The following is a 19064-nucleotide window of genomic DNA, read 5'->3' as shown; positions in this document are numbered from 1 at the left end:
TGAAGGTGTTTGTTTGTTTTTTTTCCTTAGGATTTGATGATTTAGAAGCCAATAGAGATTACCTTTTGGGAAGCTGGCCCATTTGGGATGACACTACCAAAGTTGGTCTATACAGCAGGGAAGAAACAATAAATTCAGTTGCACTACTATTTGTAAATATTAATCTATACAAAATAGCAATTAAAAGCATATGTTTATGGTTTACTAGGATTTAAATTATGTATTACATTGAGCATTCCAGTGTTTGTACAATAGCCTTTACAGTCTCTTTAACAAGAGCTATGGGATATAGGGTTGATTCAGCAAAACTGTCGGTGTCATGGCCCGTTTTCCCCACAGTAACTATTTGACTCAGTTTAAAAATTCAGCCTGGCATATGGCTGTACCAGGCCCATTCCCCACAAACAATAGCCCACCTAACATCAGCATTTCACAGGAATTTGGCTGGTGCTCTGGAGAATTTGATTTTTTGGAAGAATACAGTGCAGAAACAAAGACCAATAGCTGGCAGAAGATTCTTCAGTGTCAGGATTGAAAGATAGGAGGACCAGTATAAAGTCTTAAAATACTTTTAGATGAGTTATAATGCATTTGGGTCTTCCCAGGGCTAGAGATATGCATGACTGCTTATATGGACACATGTCCAATCATACCTGGTATTAAAATAAAAGGCTTTGGCAGGATGGATTAAGTTTTAAATAGAATCTGTTAGACAGATTTGCAGGAGCAGCCTCAAAAGAGGAAAAAGTAAACCCAGTCTTGGGCAACTGCTGCATCTCTACTGCAAAGAAAGCATCCTCTGCTGAGCTATACAATTAAGAACTGGACTTTCTAAAAAGTTCTTAAAACTTTTGGGTGTTTTTCATTAACAGTTGGCTAGCATGAGTAAAGATAATGACAGAAAACACACCTTGATTTCTCCATCTTTACTTTTCTATATTTTTCAGTTAACAAGCTCCTTGATTCTTCTATTCATTTTCTTGTTTATTTAACATGATGTTAGTATAAAAACTATGAGTGTTACACAGGTTTTCTTCTAGCTAAATAAAATCTATGGAAACCTGAAGATATGGCAGACAGCAGTAACTGCTCATGCATTGGCAAAAGTCCCAAGCAGCAAACAAAACCTTACGAGTTATTAACTAATTTCAACACTGCATAAGAAATTTGGGTCCTACTGAAATAAATGGAAATTTTACTATTAGTTTCAGGGCAGCAATGATTTCACTTTTTGTTCTCAAGTATAATGAATATATGTGTGGCATACGGTCAGTTGAGAATTATCTGTTGCCAGATGATCCCAGAATGAATAACCATCCTAATCCAAGCTACCTTCAGAGCCATTAGATATAATCCTATGATGCACTTTTCCTTACGCTTCCAAAACTATTCTGTATCCCACTTTCTTACAAAAGATTAATGTTCCAAGGACAGCACATTCCAAGCTTTAATTAAGACATTCTTTGCATTATCTCTGCTGTGTGTTATGCTTTACCCAAATGATCTCATACATTTTTTCACAGGTGATCATGAGCTAAACATAGCACATGCATGTGCCTGACATCATGTGAACACACTCAATACATACTCTTAATTCCCTTCTTACATCGTTCTTCCTGGATCCAACCCTTCCTCATTTTAAAGCTTGTTAATTTTCTCCAGAAAGCCAAACCAGGCTCTCATGCCTTTCGGCAGCTTGTGAGAGGATGAATAATAAAAAAGAAGTCAGATATGACAACTAGCAAATTTGAACTTCATCAGCTGAGGAATTTCTCATCCTTTTCTGGCTGGTGCTACTGCAATGTGTTTGCATTTGGGCAGTTCAAAGACATTAAGTCCAAGTACTTTTGTTTTGGTTTTGCAGTTTTTATTGATGCTTCATTTTTCAAATTACAGTTTTCTTTGACCTCAAGTAACAGCTGCAGGGCTTATTTTGTGCCATATTCAAAAAACTTCTTGAAAAACTACTCTCTTGAAAGGTCTGCTGTTTCAGAAAGTTAACTAAAGGAATCAGCTTGTTCATCTGATGAGACACAGCTGCATGGATGTACAATTTTGTGACAAACACATCCAATAGCACTGTCATTTTCTATCTGCTGTAAGACACCCTGTCTCCAAGCGGCTGGTTCTCCTGGGAGCTAAGTCCTTCACTGGGATCTCCAGTAGGGCTGTTTTCTGCAGATGGGTCCTCATTACTTGTGCTTCCTGAAAAGACAATATAATTAAGGTTAAAATAAATGCCATATCTTTGATGCAGCAAGCTAGGAGGCACATACTTTGTCAATGACACTTAATAGCCTTTTAATGCAGCTCTAAATGTTCAGGAAGCCCAGTTTGCAGTCCATTTGCAAAATGCTTTAGGATAATGGCAGATCATCTAATGATCATTATCGTGCTTCCAGGGTGCTATAAATAACTGCCACTGGAATGCATAATAGTTTACATTCCACTTGTGCAAGACTTTCTCTCATTTTTATATTATTTCCTGATATTTACCTACCAGGTAGGGAGTGTGGGGAATATATTTTTTTTTTTGTCTGCTGGAATACACACACCTCCAATAGATCTCTTCTTTCTTATACTTTCCCTTCTATGAGTTTAGTCTTCCACCCTATTTTAATAGTGCTGTTGCCTCAACACCACCAAACAGTTCCAAGAAAGTGGACTGAAGGTATTTATTTAATGTGTCCTTGCCAGAGTGCTCTCATTGCTGCACAGATGTCATCTCATACTAAAGGAATCTGTTTTCTAGCAGAGGTTTCCAAAAAGGAGGTGTGAATAGAATGGGTAAAAGATGAATGCTAACCACAGCATTCCTGATTCGAACCTGATTCAAGTCTGAACTCTGAACACTGTTGCTTTATTTGGACTGTTGTGTGGCTACACATGGTGTCTCAGAGCTAATGGAGAAGGCTTCGGCTTTGCTAAGCTGTTGAATTCTCTACAGGTGGAATCCAGTGTGGCTAAATTGGACATGCACAGTATGCCTAAATGTCTAAATTTAGGAACATGAGTTTAGGCAGACAAGATTTCACTTTGGAGACACCAAATGTATCTTCTCCTCAGCTGCAACTCTACTTATGGAGGCACTTATTTTAGGAGGACTGGTTCTGTTTAGATACCATTTAGATGAGTAAGATGTGTAGACTAGATCCAAGTCTACCTGTTTGGGATGCAGTGAAAGTCTCCTTATAAAGGGACTCACTGTTAGACAGCACCCACCATGCTATGCAAGGGAAATTTTAGCATTCAGACATACTGTCTGAATATGCATAAACATTCTGAAGCTCCTGTTTTTCACTGCATTTCAAGTTGTTAACACATTCCCTGGAAAAAGCCACATCCAGGTTTTTTTTTTCCACAATGGCCACTCTTCTTGTTTCTCGTTTTGATGTTTCCCATAGAAACCATCGTGATTCAGAATATAAAGCATGTCTTTGAAATGCAACCATGGGAACTCCATTTACTAAATGCAAACCTTTTCAAGCACCATCACTTCCAAAATTCCCTGTGTAAATGGCTCCCCAAAATGCCAATTTTACAAACTAGTTTCAAACAAGACTTCCACAGATTTATAGATCATCTGCAGTGAAACCAATTCAAACATTCCTCCATAATTTGTAAAGGCACTGCCAGTAAATACCATGACAAATCACTGCATTTATGACATGACTTTTGTTAATTATCTTTAATTATGACAACATACATTTCAATTATATGTTAGGAGTATAGATTCTGTCATTAAATATTAGTCTGATCACAAAATGAAACACCTACTTCAACTTGGACAATTATTTGACTAAATGGAAAGAAAATTACAGTTAACCTGGTTATGTACACAACAGCTTCTAGATCCAGGAATGTATAACCTGAAGGTCATGTAATTCAACAGTGCAAGAGATTCCAAATATGAGAGGCTTTATTCCAGAAACTGCCATTTATGAGTTTAGGAGTAACTCAGTTTTCTGTTGGTCTGAGACCGAGGGGCTAAGATATTGAGCTTTGGGCCTTTAGTTCTCCCTAATTTGACATTTCTAAGTTAAGACATTTCACATGGCAGTAAACAAACGGTGAAAAAAAAATAATAATAAAAAAAATTGAAAAGTCAGTTGCAGCTAGATTTTATGATCACGGGGTTGTCCAGTCTTTTTTTTATTTTTGCTTATAGATCACAGACAATATATGAAACTGGAAAGGTACTGCTTTGAAGGAAGATGTGAGTAGGACAAAACAGAATTCATCACAGTTGGTTGAGATTGCATCAGAACAGATCCTTTATGGCTTTGCACTTGGACATGAAAACTGGCTTGTTCATTACCAGTGCCTCTTGCTCCCATGCCTGTAAACTTTTGCCACGAGGCCACAAACTGCAACCCATAACAACTGAGACTCTGCAGTCAGAATGAACAGAGTATCATACAATCCAAAAACACTATCACAAAGATTTATAATTCTTGAAAGACAGGAAGCAGCTCATTGTTTCCATTAAGTATGTGTTACATTGTATCTCATAATAGCTGAATGACAATTAGTTCCCCCTCAGGATGGAGTGCAAGGTGCATCATCCAAGACTGGTTTGCAGTATTGCTCTCTCAAGTCTAGCATCCAACATCATGCCAGGATCCCATAAGACAGCCTGGTAGCACTCCAGGAACAGAATTTGGAGCAGTCAGGTAACAGAGGTGCAGTGCTTCAGCTCTGAAGTAGCAAGCTACTTCTGGCGCAAAGAAGCACCAAAACCAAGCACCAACATGGTGCTTAGGGACTTAAAAAAAATTAAATATTTCCATTCTCTTGGCTGAAGGTGATCTACAGGCTCACTTGTTCGCTTCTGAAGAATGTAATTTTTGGGAGGAATGCAAATGGTAAACAGGTACTGATGGACTGACACTTCTTTAGCACAAATTTCAGCACAACCTCTTCTCAAAAATGAATTGAGGGTGTTCAGCCAGCAGTATCTGAAGTTCATCCAGTCCTTCTAGCTGAACTGATTAATATTACAAATCTTTTTTCACAAGAACATGGGCTCAGGTTCTTATCAAGAGAGTGCCTGTAAGTTATCATCTCATGCTGAGGTCTGCAGCAGACATGGGTTTGATGGGATGTCTATTTAAGTAGAAGTCATATAAGAAGTGTCAGTATTCTAGGGTGAGATAAGATTAAAGATGACTATCAAAGCAAAGTGACAAGCTAATGTTGCTATGAGATGGAATTCAGTAGAAGTGAACTGTGTAGCTGGCTTTCCATAGTGCTGAGGCTGAGCAGATACTGACTTGCAGAGCAAACAGAGTGTACTCACTTCTGCTTGCAGAATAACATGTTGAAAAGTACTTTTTAAACCTTCTCCTTGACAATCTATACCCCATAAAACTCGCACTGTGTAACTTGCTTTAAAAAAATCTGACTCAGCTGTGTGAACACTTAAAATGTGTTTTTCTGTTCCTTTTTCAATTTTTATGTTTAACATTCAAGTATTTGATTTTGGCCACTGAGAAGGGCAGGATTTTGAGCTTTGCAGACCATTGGGTGGCCCCATACATGAATGTTCTTGTGTTCTTATGCCAGTTTGGATGGTTTTAAACCTGTTCCATCTCATAACCAATCTACCCTGGCAGATCTTTTCCCACCTTTTTGGGAGATTTTCTTTAAGTGCTTGGGAGAGCCTCTGGCCAACAGTCATTCCGCCAGCCCTGTGACTTCAGCTCAGGCTGGCATTACACATTCATAATGCTGTGAGATAAAGTCCCAATAAGATCTAGAAGTGATACCCAGGACTTTTTAAACTCAAGAATAAATTTTTTCAAATTAGGAATATCTTGATGGGTAGAAAGCCATTCAAGAGATCAAAATATCCCCTGTGAGCTAGAAAGACATTGAAGGATGCCAGAAAACTGATGAAAAGGCCTATAACAAAATCTTGAGTCCACTTTTGAAGAAAGACTGAGGATTCAGGCTCTCTCTTAAACAAGAGCATTGGTGCTTTGTGTTTGTATCAGAGTTGATGGTTCTGAGATGTTATAGTTTTGTGTCACTCAATCAGCCTGAGTCCATTTCAGGTGGCCTGTCAGGCACAGATAGCCTGGGTAGTTTGGTGTCTTGGACAGCAGATTTTGTTCCCAGAAATACAACTGTCCCCAAAGCAGAAAAAGCCTGAACTGTATTCACTGTGAATATGAGTTCTTAGGCCACAAAAAATACTTGTAAGCCTGCAGGCCTCCAAGAATAATTTAAAATATCTTTTTCTGCCAAAAAGATAAATTTTTCTTTGCTTTTTTTGAGGCTATCCAAATTTGTTTACAAGATACACAGACATGAAGGGGAGTTTATTTACCAGAATAAATGGAGTGTTCAGGACCGCGCAGCAGAGTTGGTCTTACTGTCTTAAGAAGTAAGAAAAAAACCTAAGAAATCTCACAACTGCTTGGAAATATATGAAGGAGACAAAGGAGAAATACAAGGGACATAACCAGCACAGCTATCAAAAAAAAAACAACCCAAAACCAAAGAAACTGATGTGGTGTGAAGTCAAAGCATGCATTGAATAGAAGTTACTGTGTTCTTCCTAAGCCATATGAATCTCAACATTGTCATGTTGAATGCTTCCAGCAGACAAAAAAGGCCCATACACCTTGTCTCCCAGTTTAGTTGAAGTCTATATTATGGCTGCAAATAGTCATAAAATTATTGGAAGATACAGCTTCATCATATCTTCTATTATCACTGCAGGAAGATTTCTCTAACTCCAGGACAATGAAATTCATTACAAACCACCTGTTAGAAAATAAATGTGCTTAGTGTTTCATCCTTTCAGCCTCAGGAGACTCTCACCTGCATACTCTGGACAATGCTGGATGTTTTATCTATGAAAAGTATCCACACTGACAGAACAGGGTCATAGTCAGAGGAAAACATTAAGCAGAGGATTTAGGTTTTATTTAATGGGAGGAGACACTCTGCTCACCTGTGGATGCTTTCAGTCTTCTGATATAATCAGACCAAAAGGAACAGTCTGCTTTTTTCAGTCCTTTAAGAGTTGGCAAGGAAGCTGTGAACTCCTTGAAGTTATCACCATCATCATTTGGCAGATACATAGGCCAGGGGGGCATCATCCCTGACATTCTTCTTGAGAAACTATGAGGGTAGTTTGGATTTCTAAGGGAACAGGAGAAATTATCATTAGAAACCCATGCAGAAGGAGATCAACTAGGTCAACGAAGTGTCCCTCAAGTCCCTCTGACCAGCACAGTTCAAAATCAGCCCAGACTGGTGAATCATTCGTGGTGTCTCTCTTCACAGTAACTTATTATTCTGGTTCACTTTCTAAGGAACAGGCACACAGAACCTGTGTAGACACAGGTTTATGAACACCCTCAACAACCCTCAGTCCCAAAGCAACTCAAGGTATTCTAAAGAGCACATCAAGTCACAGTTCCCATACAAGCTTTCCAGAGATACACCTCATTCTCAAGCATGGCCACAGTGCAGTAAACCTGAGGGTTATTCAAGGATCAATTGGCAAAGGGTGCACTGTGTCTTCCTGTGCTCTCCTCTTCTGGGAATGAGGGAACTCGTAGACAAGACACTTCAGAATTAAGCTCTGGAAACAACATTAAGGCCTTTTCAGCTCCCTTATATATAAGTAGAATTTGCATCTGCTCCATGGAGATAAATTTCTTATTACATCTAGCTAAGTGTCACACTGTAGATCTTTGGTCTCTGCTTGATAACTTGGCCATGACTTTCCAATTGTGTTGACCAAAGTCCCCTCTGTAAGATTACTAATTGCTAGGGGAAATGGAGGCTCCTTGAGTGAGGGCAGGAACTGGACTACATTATCTCTGCTCCTCCTCACCTCCCCTATCATAGCAATTCTTAAATGTCACATACTTACCCAGAGTTTACAAAATTGGAGATATACTGCATAATTTGCAAGGAAAGGCTCTTTTCTTCCAGAGTAAATTCTTCTTCATACTTTGGGTAGAATGGCAGTCCAAATGCATACTGAACATCCAGCAAGAGCTCCTGACTTGAACTAAAAAAATATTTATATAAATATAATTTAAACATGTATTTATTTATTTATTTGGGGGAGAAAGGAAGCTAATTAAATTCAGAAAATAAAACAAAGCCTTAAATAATTAATGACCATTGACTAGAGTGTGGTGAGCCATGGGGCTTCTTCAAATCAGAACATAAATGAAGAGCAACCAGTAACAAGAAGTATTTGCCATTAAGTTAATGTAGGGTCTTTAACATTTGTTACAAGAGGAAATTGCAGAAGTCAGTTTATTTTCTAAATAAACTGGGCATATAAGAGAAAGTGAAAGAGGGAGAAAGGCACTTGGCAGTTCCATTAATGCCTCCTAAGTTTTGTACAGATTTTCACTAAGATTATATTCAGAAAGTGGAAGCAAGTGGTGACATGGAATCTGGCGGCGATGATGGAAGGTTGATTATGGTTTATTTCACAGACTTGGAATAAAATCCTGGCCCTTCTTAACAGGAATTTGAGTTTTTTCCATTGACTTCATTGGGGCCAGGAGTCTGACCCAAATCTTTGCATAGGGAAAGATGTAATAGGAGATGTTTATGAAGATTTCTCTTAGCCATAGATTTAATCTAAATTGTTTTGCTGGCTGGGTGGTTTTGGTTCACACAATCTCTTCTCCCCAAGTTTTATATGGCAGTCAATTCAAAACAGTTTGAGATAATCACCTAGATGATATTTAAGAAATAACAATTGTTGTTTAGTTCTATGTAATAATAACACATATAATAAGGAATATTTCAACAATTCAGAGACAAGATTGGCTGGGCAAGACAACATTTGTAGGACCTAGTAGCAAACGTTACACAAGTCAACATCTTCACTTCCTGCAGAAAAAGATGTGGCCATCTTCTATTACTAAAATTATAATTAAACTGTGCTCAGCACAAAGCTTTGAACCACAGCTCAGAAGGAGATATTTCTGGTATGGTCCAATTGTGTTTTCTGTAGCCCAAAGTTAGACAAAGGTCTTATTGACTTGGTTAAATGCTGCATGAAAGCAGACAGCATCAGGAGACCTGGGAGAAGGAACAGATGTCTGTGAGGCAGGAGTAAACAAATCCCAGATCCACTCAGAAATATTTCATCTGCAGTGGTTGCTGAGGCTGTTGTCAAAAGGTAGCACAACTGAAACTATTTTATCTTTGGACTGGAAATGCATCAGCACTTATATGACCCTAATACTACCTCTAATGGAAAAAGACTTGGAGTTCAAACCATTATAGGCAGGTGGACTGAAACAAGGTGACTCCTTTAAGTTTTATGAGCAGTGGCACCAAAGCCTCTGTTTTGAAAAACAAACACACAACCCTCTAAATGGAATACATCTTTGGTTGTATTTTCCTTAGTCTTATCATAATACCTCAGTAATACTTTGCATCTGGAAAGTGAATTATTCACAGATTATTCACCAAAAAATGTAGAACTGAAACAAGATTAAAGCATATTTTTCCTCCTCAAATGTTTTTAGAAGGATTAAGCAAGATCATAGTTTAATAATTCTGCTTTAAAAATAATTTGCTTGGCCCAGTATATTACAGCAATGTTTAGTGTTGATATTGCAGCAAAGGTACTATATACTTAAAGGATCTTTCTTTTTTACAGTCAAGAGTCACTTTTGAATAGAATAGAGAGCATTAATATAGTTGAGATGCAATGAGAGAACAAATGTACCATTTAGGGAAGGCACAGCAGAGGTGAACTCAACTCTAAATCTAAAACAAGTGAGCTGGGACTGAGGGTGTCCCCCAAAATGAAACTGTTCTCAGCCCTTGTGTTTCTAGAAGTGAAAACTGTAAAGGTCAAAGCCCAGACTAAAATTCAGCAAACTCCTGAACAGAGAACTGATTAGGATTTAACTTACTTGTAAAACTGTAAACAATGTGATACAGAGCCATAAAATTGTATAAAACCCTACAGCTTCACAGGCTGCTTTCGGTATTTCTGGAATACCACAACTTGGCCAGCATTTATCAATAATAAGAGGATGAGAAAGAAAATATAAGGTTAAGAGGGGAAAGAGGCTCATATATACATGTACGGAACAGTAGTAAAGACAGCTGTGAAACATCTAGATGGCAGCTAGATGGAAAATAGCAGGGGAACATTTCTGTCTCCTCCCTCAAACTCTGATAATCATCCATTACTTGCAGAGGGAGTGCAAAATGGCCAGAAATACCCAAACCAGGATTTTGGAGTCTTGCAGGAGCTCTGATAATACTCAAGGTAGCACCAGGTAGTGACAGTTTTCACTGGAAGAAAAGTGGAGTGAGAGAGAGGAGTGACAGTTAAGCATGTATAGCTTTGCTGTTGTACACTGCTAGCTTGGCAGGGAGGTTTTTATTTCCTGAGCTGCTCCAAACTGCACTCTTGAAACCCAAGATGTCATACAGGTAGCTCAACAGCATCAATTCTAAATGGGGAAATGCAGAGCTCAGCAACTGGTGGACTTCAGAGGACAGCTTCATAAAAGGAAGGACTGCAGAAACAATGGCAAAAGGGTTTTTTAAAGTGTTTTTAACAAAGACAAATTAATAGCAACTAACGTCCCCAACAGAAGTCCCTTTTCAAGGAACAAATTTGTTATTTTAATAACAGTGGGGAATGAAGTTATGGGTTAGGATGAAATCTTGGCTTTGCTAACTTCATGGGACTGCTACTGATGCAAAATTATCCTTTCAGATCTTCTGTGTATACCTTTTCTTTTTAAAATGTCAACATTTTTAGAACCAGATTCACAGCTCTTTTGATGTGACAGTACAACAGAGTGGTAAACCGAGCCACAGGGAAGCTAGGAGCCACATTCTGCCATTTTGTTCACACTAAACTGAGCTCCCCTTGAAGAATTATTACTTTACTTCAGAAGGAGGCACTACAGGAGTTCACCAACCCAGTTTACAGAAAAAAAGCGGGTAGTAAAATCAGAAACTTTGTGACATCCCTAGCCAAAAATTTAACAGCGGACCCTGAAATATCACTTGCTGGGATTTTTCATTATATAGTGCCAACCCATTTAAATTGGGAAGGTATTGGTTCTGAGGAAATTTTCCATAAGTCTGAGGTGGAGTTTCCATTTAAATGATTCCAAGTAAGAAAAAGAGAAAGGGTTTTCTTAGCCATCTGATATTCCACTACTCTCTCTGTAGAACTGCAGCTACTTTTGCATACAAAGAACAGTTTCAATGAGGAGGACTAAAAGATGATAAGGACAGAATTTAGAATAAAAATTCCCAAATTACAGTTGATTTAATTCAAATTCTTGTTCCAAATCAAATAGAGCTTAGATACAAATCCATATGTCCAGCATTTGAAGTGAATATCTTAGCCATAAGCTTTTGGAACAGCAAAAAAAAATCATTAAACACACACACAAAAAACCCAGCCCAGAGATCCTCAGAAATGTTGTTTGCAAATGGAATTGTCATTAATGGCTATCCATAATCATGGCAGGCAGAACAGAAGAATATGATCTGGCAGACACCATGCTATTCTTCATTAGGACTGAAGGCATAACTTAGAGCTCGGGCTGCAGAGACCTCACACTGTGTCCCTTTGCAATTTAGGACATGTATCTCATTTTGAACCTTGTCCTTGTTTCAGATCTGTCTAATTATTCCATACTGGAAACTCATTTTGATTACTATCGACTGACTATGGCCTAACACCTTTTTTGTTTTCTTTAATTTAAAAATAGTCCATACTCTCTTAATGTAATAATTTCAACTAATCTCAAAGCCTTTTGAGTCACAGTTTCTATTCTTAGGCAGCTCAATGAAGTTTTTGGTTCTTTTTTAAAACTCCACACACAGATAGAAGCCAAGGTAAATGAAACCAAAATTCAAATGAAATCCTATACAAGACCAAAATACCAAACTTCCCACTGCTATCCAGTCATTTAAATTTTAAAATAACAAGATAAACATAACTCTAGCTAGAGTTCAGCCAGAGTTACCAGTAAATTACTCAGGATGAAAAAGCAAGTTGAAAAAGATTAATAGGGAACATACCAAAGGAATATTTATTTATCCACTTTTTTAGCTCTATTGACCAATAATGGTAGATACTTTAGTCCTCATAAAGCACAGATAGCTATTAACAGAATACTTTTCCAACATACATGGTCTAGAACAATAAATGAATCTGTGGCCATGAGTTTCTTTTTCTTTTTCTGCTTTAATTTTTTACTAGTAAGTAGGCAAGAGAACCACACAAATGGAAATTAAAACCTGTTGAAGAACCTGACACCACACCTTAAATAGGATGTGGAAGAAATTTAATTGATATTTTCACTCAAAAATTATTTCTATCTTCAGTCATACAAACAATTTTAGCCCAATTTCTTCATGCTTCTTTTAATGCAATTTTATATACTTAACCTACTGTCCATTTTATGACACAAGCACTCATTTCACAAGGGGCACTCTTTGGCATTCAGGTTTTTTGGATGTGTTTTTTTAATGAATGGTAAGTTTGGAACAAATATACTCGAGCAACCATATTTCTCAAGCCCCAGCCTGAAAAAACCTGACCCTCAAGTGATCTTTAGTCTCCCCCAGCTTTGACTAGAGATGTTGGCCAAAATTCCTGTAAGCCTCTGTGGTATGAAGTCAGACTACACAGCTCAGTAAGGCAGACCTAGAAAAAACCTGAGCAGATAACTTCAAGGGCTTAAGTTCTCAGCCCCATCATGCTGGGGACAGTAGCCTCTTTAGTCATACAAGTTCTACTGGGCAGCTCCTTCCTTCTCCAAATCCTATGCAAATCTTTTAGTTTGGCAACCCAGACTCTTCAGGAGATGAAATAGAAAGATCTGTTCATATTGTTTCAGCTACAGGGATTTTCTGAGAAATGTAGAAAAAATAGTGTACTGAAACCAATGTTAGTCACTTAACTTAGCAGATATTGGTGCTTTTTGAAAGACTTGTGAGCTAAGAAAACCATTATTCCTTTGAAAGTAAAAGCCACAAAAAATAATCAAAGGAGAGCTGGATATTTACAGAATTTTAATGAGCCAATGTAAGGCCTGGTGTGACCTCTGCAGTTCTAGGGGTGCATTTGGCACATTGTGTCTCCTCACGTTACAAAGTCCTGCCAAAAAATGGAGGAAAGCATGAGAAAAACAGATTAGCGTTTTTCTTTCTTTTCAGGAAAATCAGGACATATGGAAAAATCGTAACTCCTAAAGGGCTTAAACTGCCAAGTTTATCCACCTTTTTACCAAAAAAGTCCTATAGACACATGTGACTTGCAAAAGTATCCTGGAATTTGCTGTGTCTTTTCCATTTGGATTACTCCCAATACACATAATGTTCTACTTTGCATTATAGCTGTGCCAATTGAAGAAAATAAAACTGAAGAAGCAGATAATAATTTCAAGAACCTGAAAGCTCACATTAATTGAAAAAAAAAAAATAATCATAGGTTTTCATGCAGGAAGAAAAAAACTTAAATCAACTTGTCAGAATTCCTAAATAACACAGAATACAGAATTTTGTCAGGGAACTACTGTATTAAACACCAAGTAACACGCATACTGATATTTGAGTGCATCTTTGGGGAACAGAAATTCTTCCATCTGTTCAGTGTGCCTCTTCCTGCACTGATTTAATGGATGAATTTCCTTAAAAAGGTGATGTGTCCACCCAAAGCTGCCAGAGCACCAAGGAAAGTCTTTCTAGATATAAGGACTCTGCTTATATTCTATATCACATTTTGTGGTAACAGGCTGTCGTAGTGCAGCACATTCTGTTTCAAAAATTGCTTTGTACTTTTCTGTCTTTTAACTGAATTTTGGTTAACTTAAAGTTGATTTCTGCTTTTTCTCAGCTTGATACTTTGCATATTTATGGCTAATTTCCAGGATCTGAAAAACCTACTGAATGATAAAGGCTCCATAACCACTCCATGGGAAGAGAAAACAAATCATCTAGACCTCAAGCCTTTAGCAACCCAGAAACTGTCTAAAGACTTGAGAATGGCATGATGTGGTTGAACCAGTGGGAGAGTGTTTTCATAGCTGCAGCTGGAATCATGCAATAGACAAGGCCACAAGCATGAGAGACAATTCCAACAAGAAGAGCAAACCAACAGCTTTTAGGAGATGAAAGGGAGTACAGATTTATAGAGAAAAATTACAAACTGTTGTTGCAGCAAGTGTATGTAGCTACCTAAGGCAATCGTGGTGCCTGTCCAGCTATGGAGGCACCGTGCACCTCTCTGGTACTTTACCTGCCTTCTGTATTTAGATGAGTTTCTTTGAAGCCCAGAGAGCCCACTTTCTGTCTGTCCCCCAACACCCAAGTCACACTGTGGCCCTCCAACCCATGGGGTGTTGTTATTCATGGACTAACAGCTACAGTCAGGAGGAAAGCCTCAAGTGGACAAGTGGTAGGCAGATTAAAGAACAGGAATATGATTATTACAAAATCAGAATAGTAGAAAAATCTAAAGGGATATTAAGAACAGAAAGAATTAGTACAGCATACATAATAAACAGAAAGCAAAAATACTTTGCATAGTTGAATGGGTTTATACACAAGCATTTTATTTTCTTTTATCAGTGAGAAGTCCTTGCCTTCAGTTACAGAAATCGTAAAAAATGCCACCAAAATCCAGCCAACTATGTGAACATTGGCATGGAGAAGTCTTTTAACAACTCACACCAACATATACAAAAGTGGATACTCAAGAGGCAAAGACAGCCCCAATTAAAGTGACTCAAAGCAGACAGCACCTCATTAACCTTGGATGAATCTGTCCAGTGCACAACAGTCAAAAAAAGGTTTGTGACAACTACTGTAGTAATGTTCATAAAAAGAGCCTCATTAAGTCTGTTTAGACCCCTTCAATGACAATAATTAAGCTTTGACATCCTGCTGCAGCTGATGATCTGGCCTTCTCAGTAAGCAGAGTACTGATTTTTATCCACCATCTTGAAGACAGCACAGTTGGCATCACAGTGTGACTTGGAAACTGTGCTAGTGTGGCAAGCAGTGCTGCTTCATATAATATGCAAAACATCACCCAGAAACCTGTTGAAGGGTTAATAAGGCAAACCTTTGAACAGTTCATAATATTATCCTTGTCAAAACATACTTCTCCTATCACATATTTCTTTATTGTAAATAAAGCTATCCTCTAGCCCTCCCCACTAATCCTAAGCAGTGCTGAGCAGTCACATTCCTCTCGCATTGTTTAGAGTAAATGTTTACTCTAAAGCCTAAGTATTCTCAAACCAGAGTGAGAAAATGGCATCTGGGTTATGTATATATTTTTACCACAGATCATTAATGCAGGAGTTGGCCCTGCATCCCACTCCTTATTCAAGTAGGAACTGAAGACTAAAGCAGACATGGTGTCATGCCAAGCTGAGGAGAATGCTACCATGTGGAAGGAGATACTAGTTTGCTCTCTGCAAGATCCATTTCTCTATATATGAAAATTGTCAGTTCATGGTTTTATGTGATTTTCCAAAAATGTCATAGACATTAGTTTGGTGGGGGCTTTTAAATCTTACCCCTGTATCTATGCATGCTTGAATATGTGTGTGTGCATGTACATTGGAGAGACGTGCTGTTGTGAGACACACTTTTGCTAATTGAAATGTAGTGGTAAATATTTCTCCCTGTTTTATAACTTTTTGACTACTTTGCATCACTGCAGTTGTGTCTGCCTTTACTGGCTGACTTGTTCCTCCCTCTTGTTTATCTTACTGTGAGTTATTAAGGGACTGCTCCATGTGAAACAAGAGGAAATACCAGTACTCTTACATTTCTGCATTTATCTCTGTTCTATTACACATTTTGGGAGACACACTTAAAATAGGAGAGAGGTGATACAGTAGAAATAGGAGAATGTGTTGCTATACTCTGCCTTATCTTAATTAGTGAATGGCCATTTCCCCAGGCAGAATATTTTATCTAAGAGTAAATAGTCTTTCGCTGTTGTAGTTATTTGAACTCAATATTATGTTAACGTGCTCTTTCCAACACCCCTGTGAGGTAGCTATTAGTTGTTAGTGTAGATAATACATAATTACATAATCATCATAATCATAATGATATAGATATTGTATAACGAATACAAAGAAAGAAAGGTCCATATGCTGTGTAAAGTGAGGTCTTTTGACCAATATAAACAGCAAAGACTAAAAAAACTTTATTTTATCTCTTATGTTACCCTGTGGACATAATACTACAGAAGTTTACATTTCTACAAAGGTCTGTATCTCAGTAAACACAGATTCAATCCAGCATCAGAGAAGCTGACAAATAATTTTTCTGTTTAATGCCTCTGAATGGTGGGGGATATCTAGTGATGTGCTCCTGCAGCTAAAATGCACTGAGGGGATCTGATTCAGTTTGTGTATTCACAGAATATCCTGTTCATGCCTGCTATGTGCAAAACATACTGTTGGCTATTGCATTCATTAACACAGAGAAAGGTTTGTAACAGGATTCTTCTACTCAGGAAGTTAATAGCTAGAGTGTTTGTAGGGTCCCAGATTCTGTTCTCACTTTTGCTGATCAGGTTCAAACCCACACATCCTACCTGTCAGCCTAAACTGTGGGTTACTGATACTTTTCCTCTGTTCTTCCTCCTAAGAAAAGTCACAGTTTTCACAGAAGAACTTGAGAACTGTCATGACTCATTCCTTCAGTGGTTAAGGAAGTCCCTTGGGAGATGGTGACATGGTTGCCAGATCTTTCCCAAAAATTAGTTTATATATTTTACTTGAAGGCTGTTTCACGTGCATCATTGGTTTTAATCCAATAGGACAAATCTCCAGTAATAGTCCCAAACACTGTGTGTTGTTGGTTTCAGATTACTGAAACTTCAGTAACAATTTTTACCAGTAAAGGCCACTCTCCCATGTGAAGCTCCTACCTTCCACAGCATCACTTCATTGGCATGTGGTGAGGCTGCTGGACAGCCTGCAATGCACGCACACTATACGGAGAGGGGAATGCTCTAGGGAGGGTGAGGGAAAGAGGTCACATGAGAAAACTGGGATGAAGAATAAGGAAGGATTCATTTAGGAATGGATTACAGCAATGTTTAAACAAAAAACTCGCAATATATTCAGCAAAGGACCATGTGTGGGGTCCCTTGGGAAAACAGCATCACTTCATAAGTAGTCATGTTGTAGTGCCAAATGAGATCCTTCAGTACACAGACAAGTTCAATTCTGCAATTTCTGTTCAAGTGCTTGGCTTTGCAACCTAAACAACATTTATTTTAATGGTACTAAAGCATAAATGGAGAAGAAAGGAGTAAGAATGCAAATGCAGCAATTTGGACTCATTTCCTCTTGAAAGTGGCTTAGCCTAAGGCATTTGAGCCTCTGCCTCATGTTCCCACAAGTTTCAGACAGCACACTGGCTTTGTTCTTTTAAAGAGGGTTAGGAAGAAGTAAAATAATAAGTTTAGCACTAAAATGTAAAGTAATTAGCTTAGAAGAAGACCGCTGACAACATAAATATTATTAAAATGTGTAGCTACATAAACTATTCCTGCACTGAACAGTGTGACGAGAAGATAACACGAGAGCACACGAGCATGAGAGAAATCTTAAAGAGAGTTAGACAGAAGAGGAAATTCTCACCAATTCAAAATCAGAACCTCAAAGCCACTGACTCTCAGTTGTACAAGAACTATGTCATCAACTTTCAAATAAGATCTTGTCATAGAAGACTGGGTCACTATCCTACTCCAGAGCAAGAGAAAAGTTAATTTGACAACACAGCTTTTCTTTCTGTGTGGCTGGATTGTTGGCATAGCACAGCTGGGCCTGTTTGGAGCCTTGTAAAAGTCACTGATCTGGGCCCATCAGTAGCCGAACGGAGCACTGCGAACATTCCCGCTGGAGCTGCCGGCAAAATAATGGCTCCTCAAGGATTAACTTCTCAGCTAAAAAGAAAGTGAGCCTGTGCTACCACAGAATAACAGCCTTCATCTGTAAGATCTTGGCTGGTTTCTTTCACTATCAGGAATGGAAAAAAAACAACCTGTGTAGTTCCCAGGGAATTTCACAGTATTGGATGGTGCCAGTAGGAACCCACTGTCCCTCCCCTGGGCCCTTTTGGAAAAAGCTTGAGCAAAAGGTCTCAAAAGTCTTTCTTGAAAGAAAGATATGGGTTAGTACAGGCAGCAGGGAACAAGAACTGCTCCCTCCTAAGCAAGCAGTAAGAAGATAAGCATCTCTGTGTGCTTTGCTGCCCTGATGTGTGGATTGAGGGACAGGAGGGGCTGCTGTCACTGCAGGTCTTGATCACTCAGCCTTTGAAAGCAAGAGACCAGGAGCTACTGTGGTGTGTCACATAGCAGCCCAAAGAGCTGACCACTGCCTGCAAGCCCTAGTGTCTCACCCTGACTACTGGGAGAGGCTGGGTCTAAAGTAAAACCAGGGAAGGTTACCTTAATAGCATCTGACTACCAGCTCGTCTGGTGGCCGGCCAAGGGAACCAGGCATTTGCATCTCCCAGAGGCATTTAGACCTTTCTGTCTAAAATACAATACAGATTCTCCCGTTGAAAACTTTCCAAGCAAGCTGCTAAGACAAAGCATGACATAGAGCCTGAGTCTGCAACTGCTTGTGTTCAAAAATATTTCCCTTCCCATGAGACAGTCTGAGAGCTGATCACAAGTCCTGGTGCTGGAGAACAAAATCCCAGACCCTGTCCAAACTGAAGGCCGGTGGGTACAACTGTGGTACCACTGCACTGACTTCAAAAGGGGGCAGTGTTCAATCAACGCTGAATCCTTAGAAAATGTTGCCCCATTACCTTGAGATCTGTGAGCTCCCAATGATGTAGACCACATTCTGGTCCTTTGTGAGAGATTTATCAGATACAGAGGAGGAATCTAAAAGGCTATCTGGAACTGGCACAGGTAGGTAAGTTGGAAAAGGGAAACTTAATTTAAACATCTAATTTGAAGTGCCTCAGTTCAGAAACAGCATTCTCATCTAGGCAACAGAGAGAAATAATCTACTGAAGCCCAATCCCTCCATTGTTAA

At 38.7% G+C, this 19064-nt stretch overlaps 1 protein-coding gene across 1 annotated transcript in view; it reads right to left on the bottom strand.

Annotated features, from left to right (window-relative positions):
- Positions 1 to 1865: 1865 nt before the first annotated feature.
- Positions 1866 to 19064, bottom strand: part of TG (thyroglobulin) — a 157477-nt gene continuing 140278 nt past the window's right edge. Inside the window, exons 46-48 of the mRNA XM_051610309.1 lie at positions 7892 to 8032; positions 6962 to 7152; positions 1866 to 2205 (exon numbers count right to left, since the gene is read on the bottom strand). Coding sequence (XP_051466269.1) covers positions 2090 to 2205; positions 6962 to 7152; positions 7892 to 8032 — 448 coding nt within the window. The 3' untranslated portion in view covers positions 1866 to 2089. The remainder of the gene's footprint in view (positions 2206 to 6961; positions 7153 to 7891; positions 8033 to 19064) is intronic.

Source organism: Apus apus, chromosome 2 (genome assembly GCF_020740795.1).
Source record: "Apus apus isolate bApuApu2 chromosome 2, bApuApu2.pri.cur, whole genome shotgun sequence".
NCBI lineage: Eukaryota > Metazoa > Chordata > Aves > Apodiformes > Apodidae > Apus > Apus apus.
This window is presented reverse-complemented; position numbering and strand designations above follow the sequence as displayed.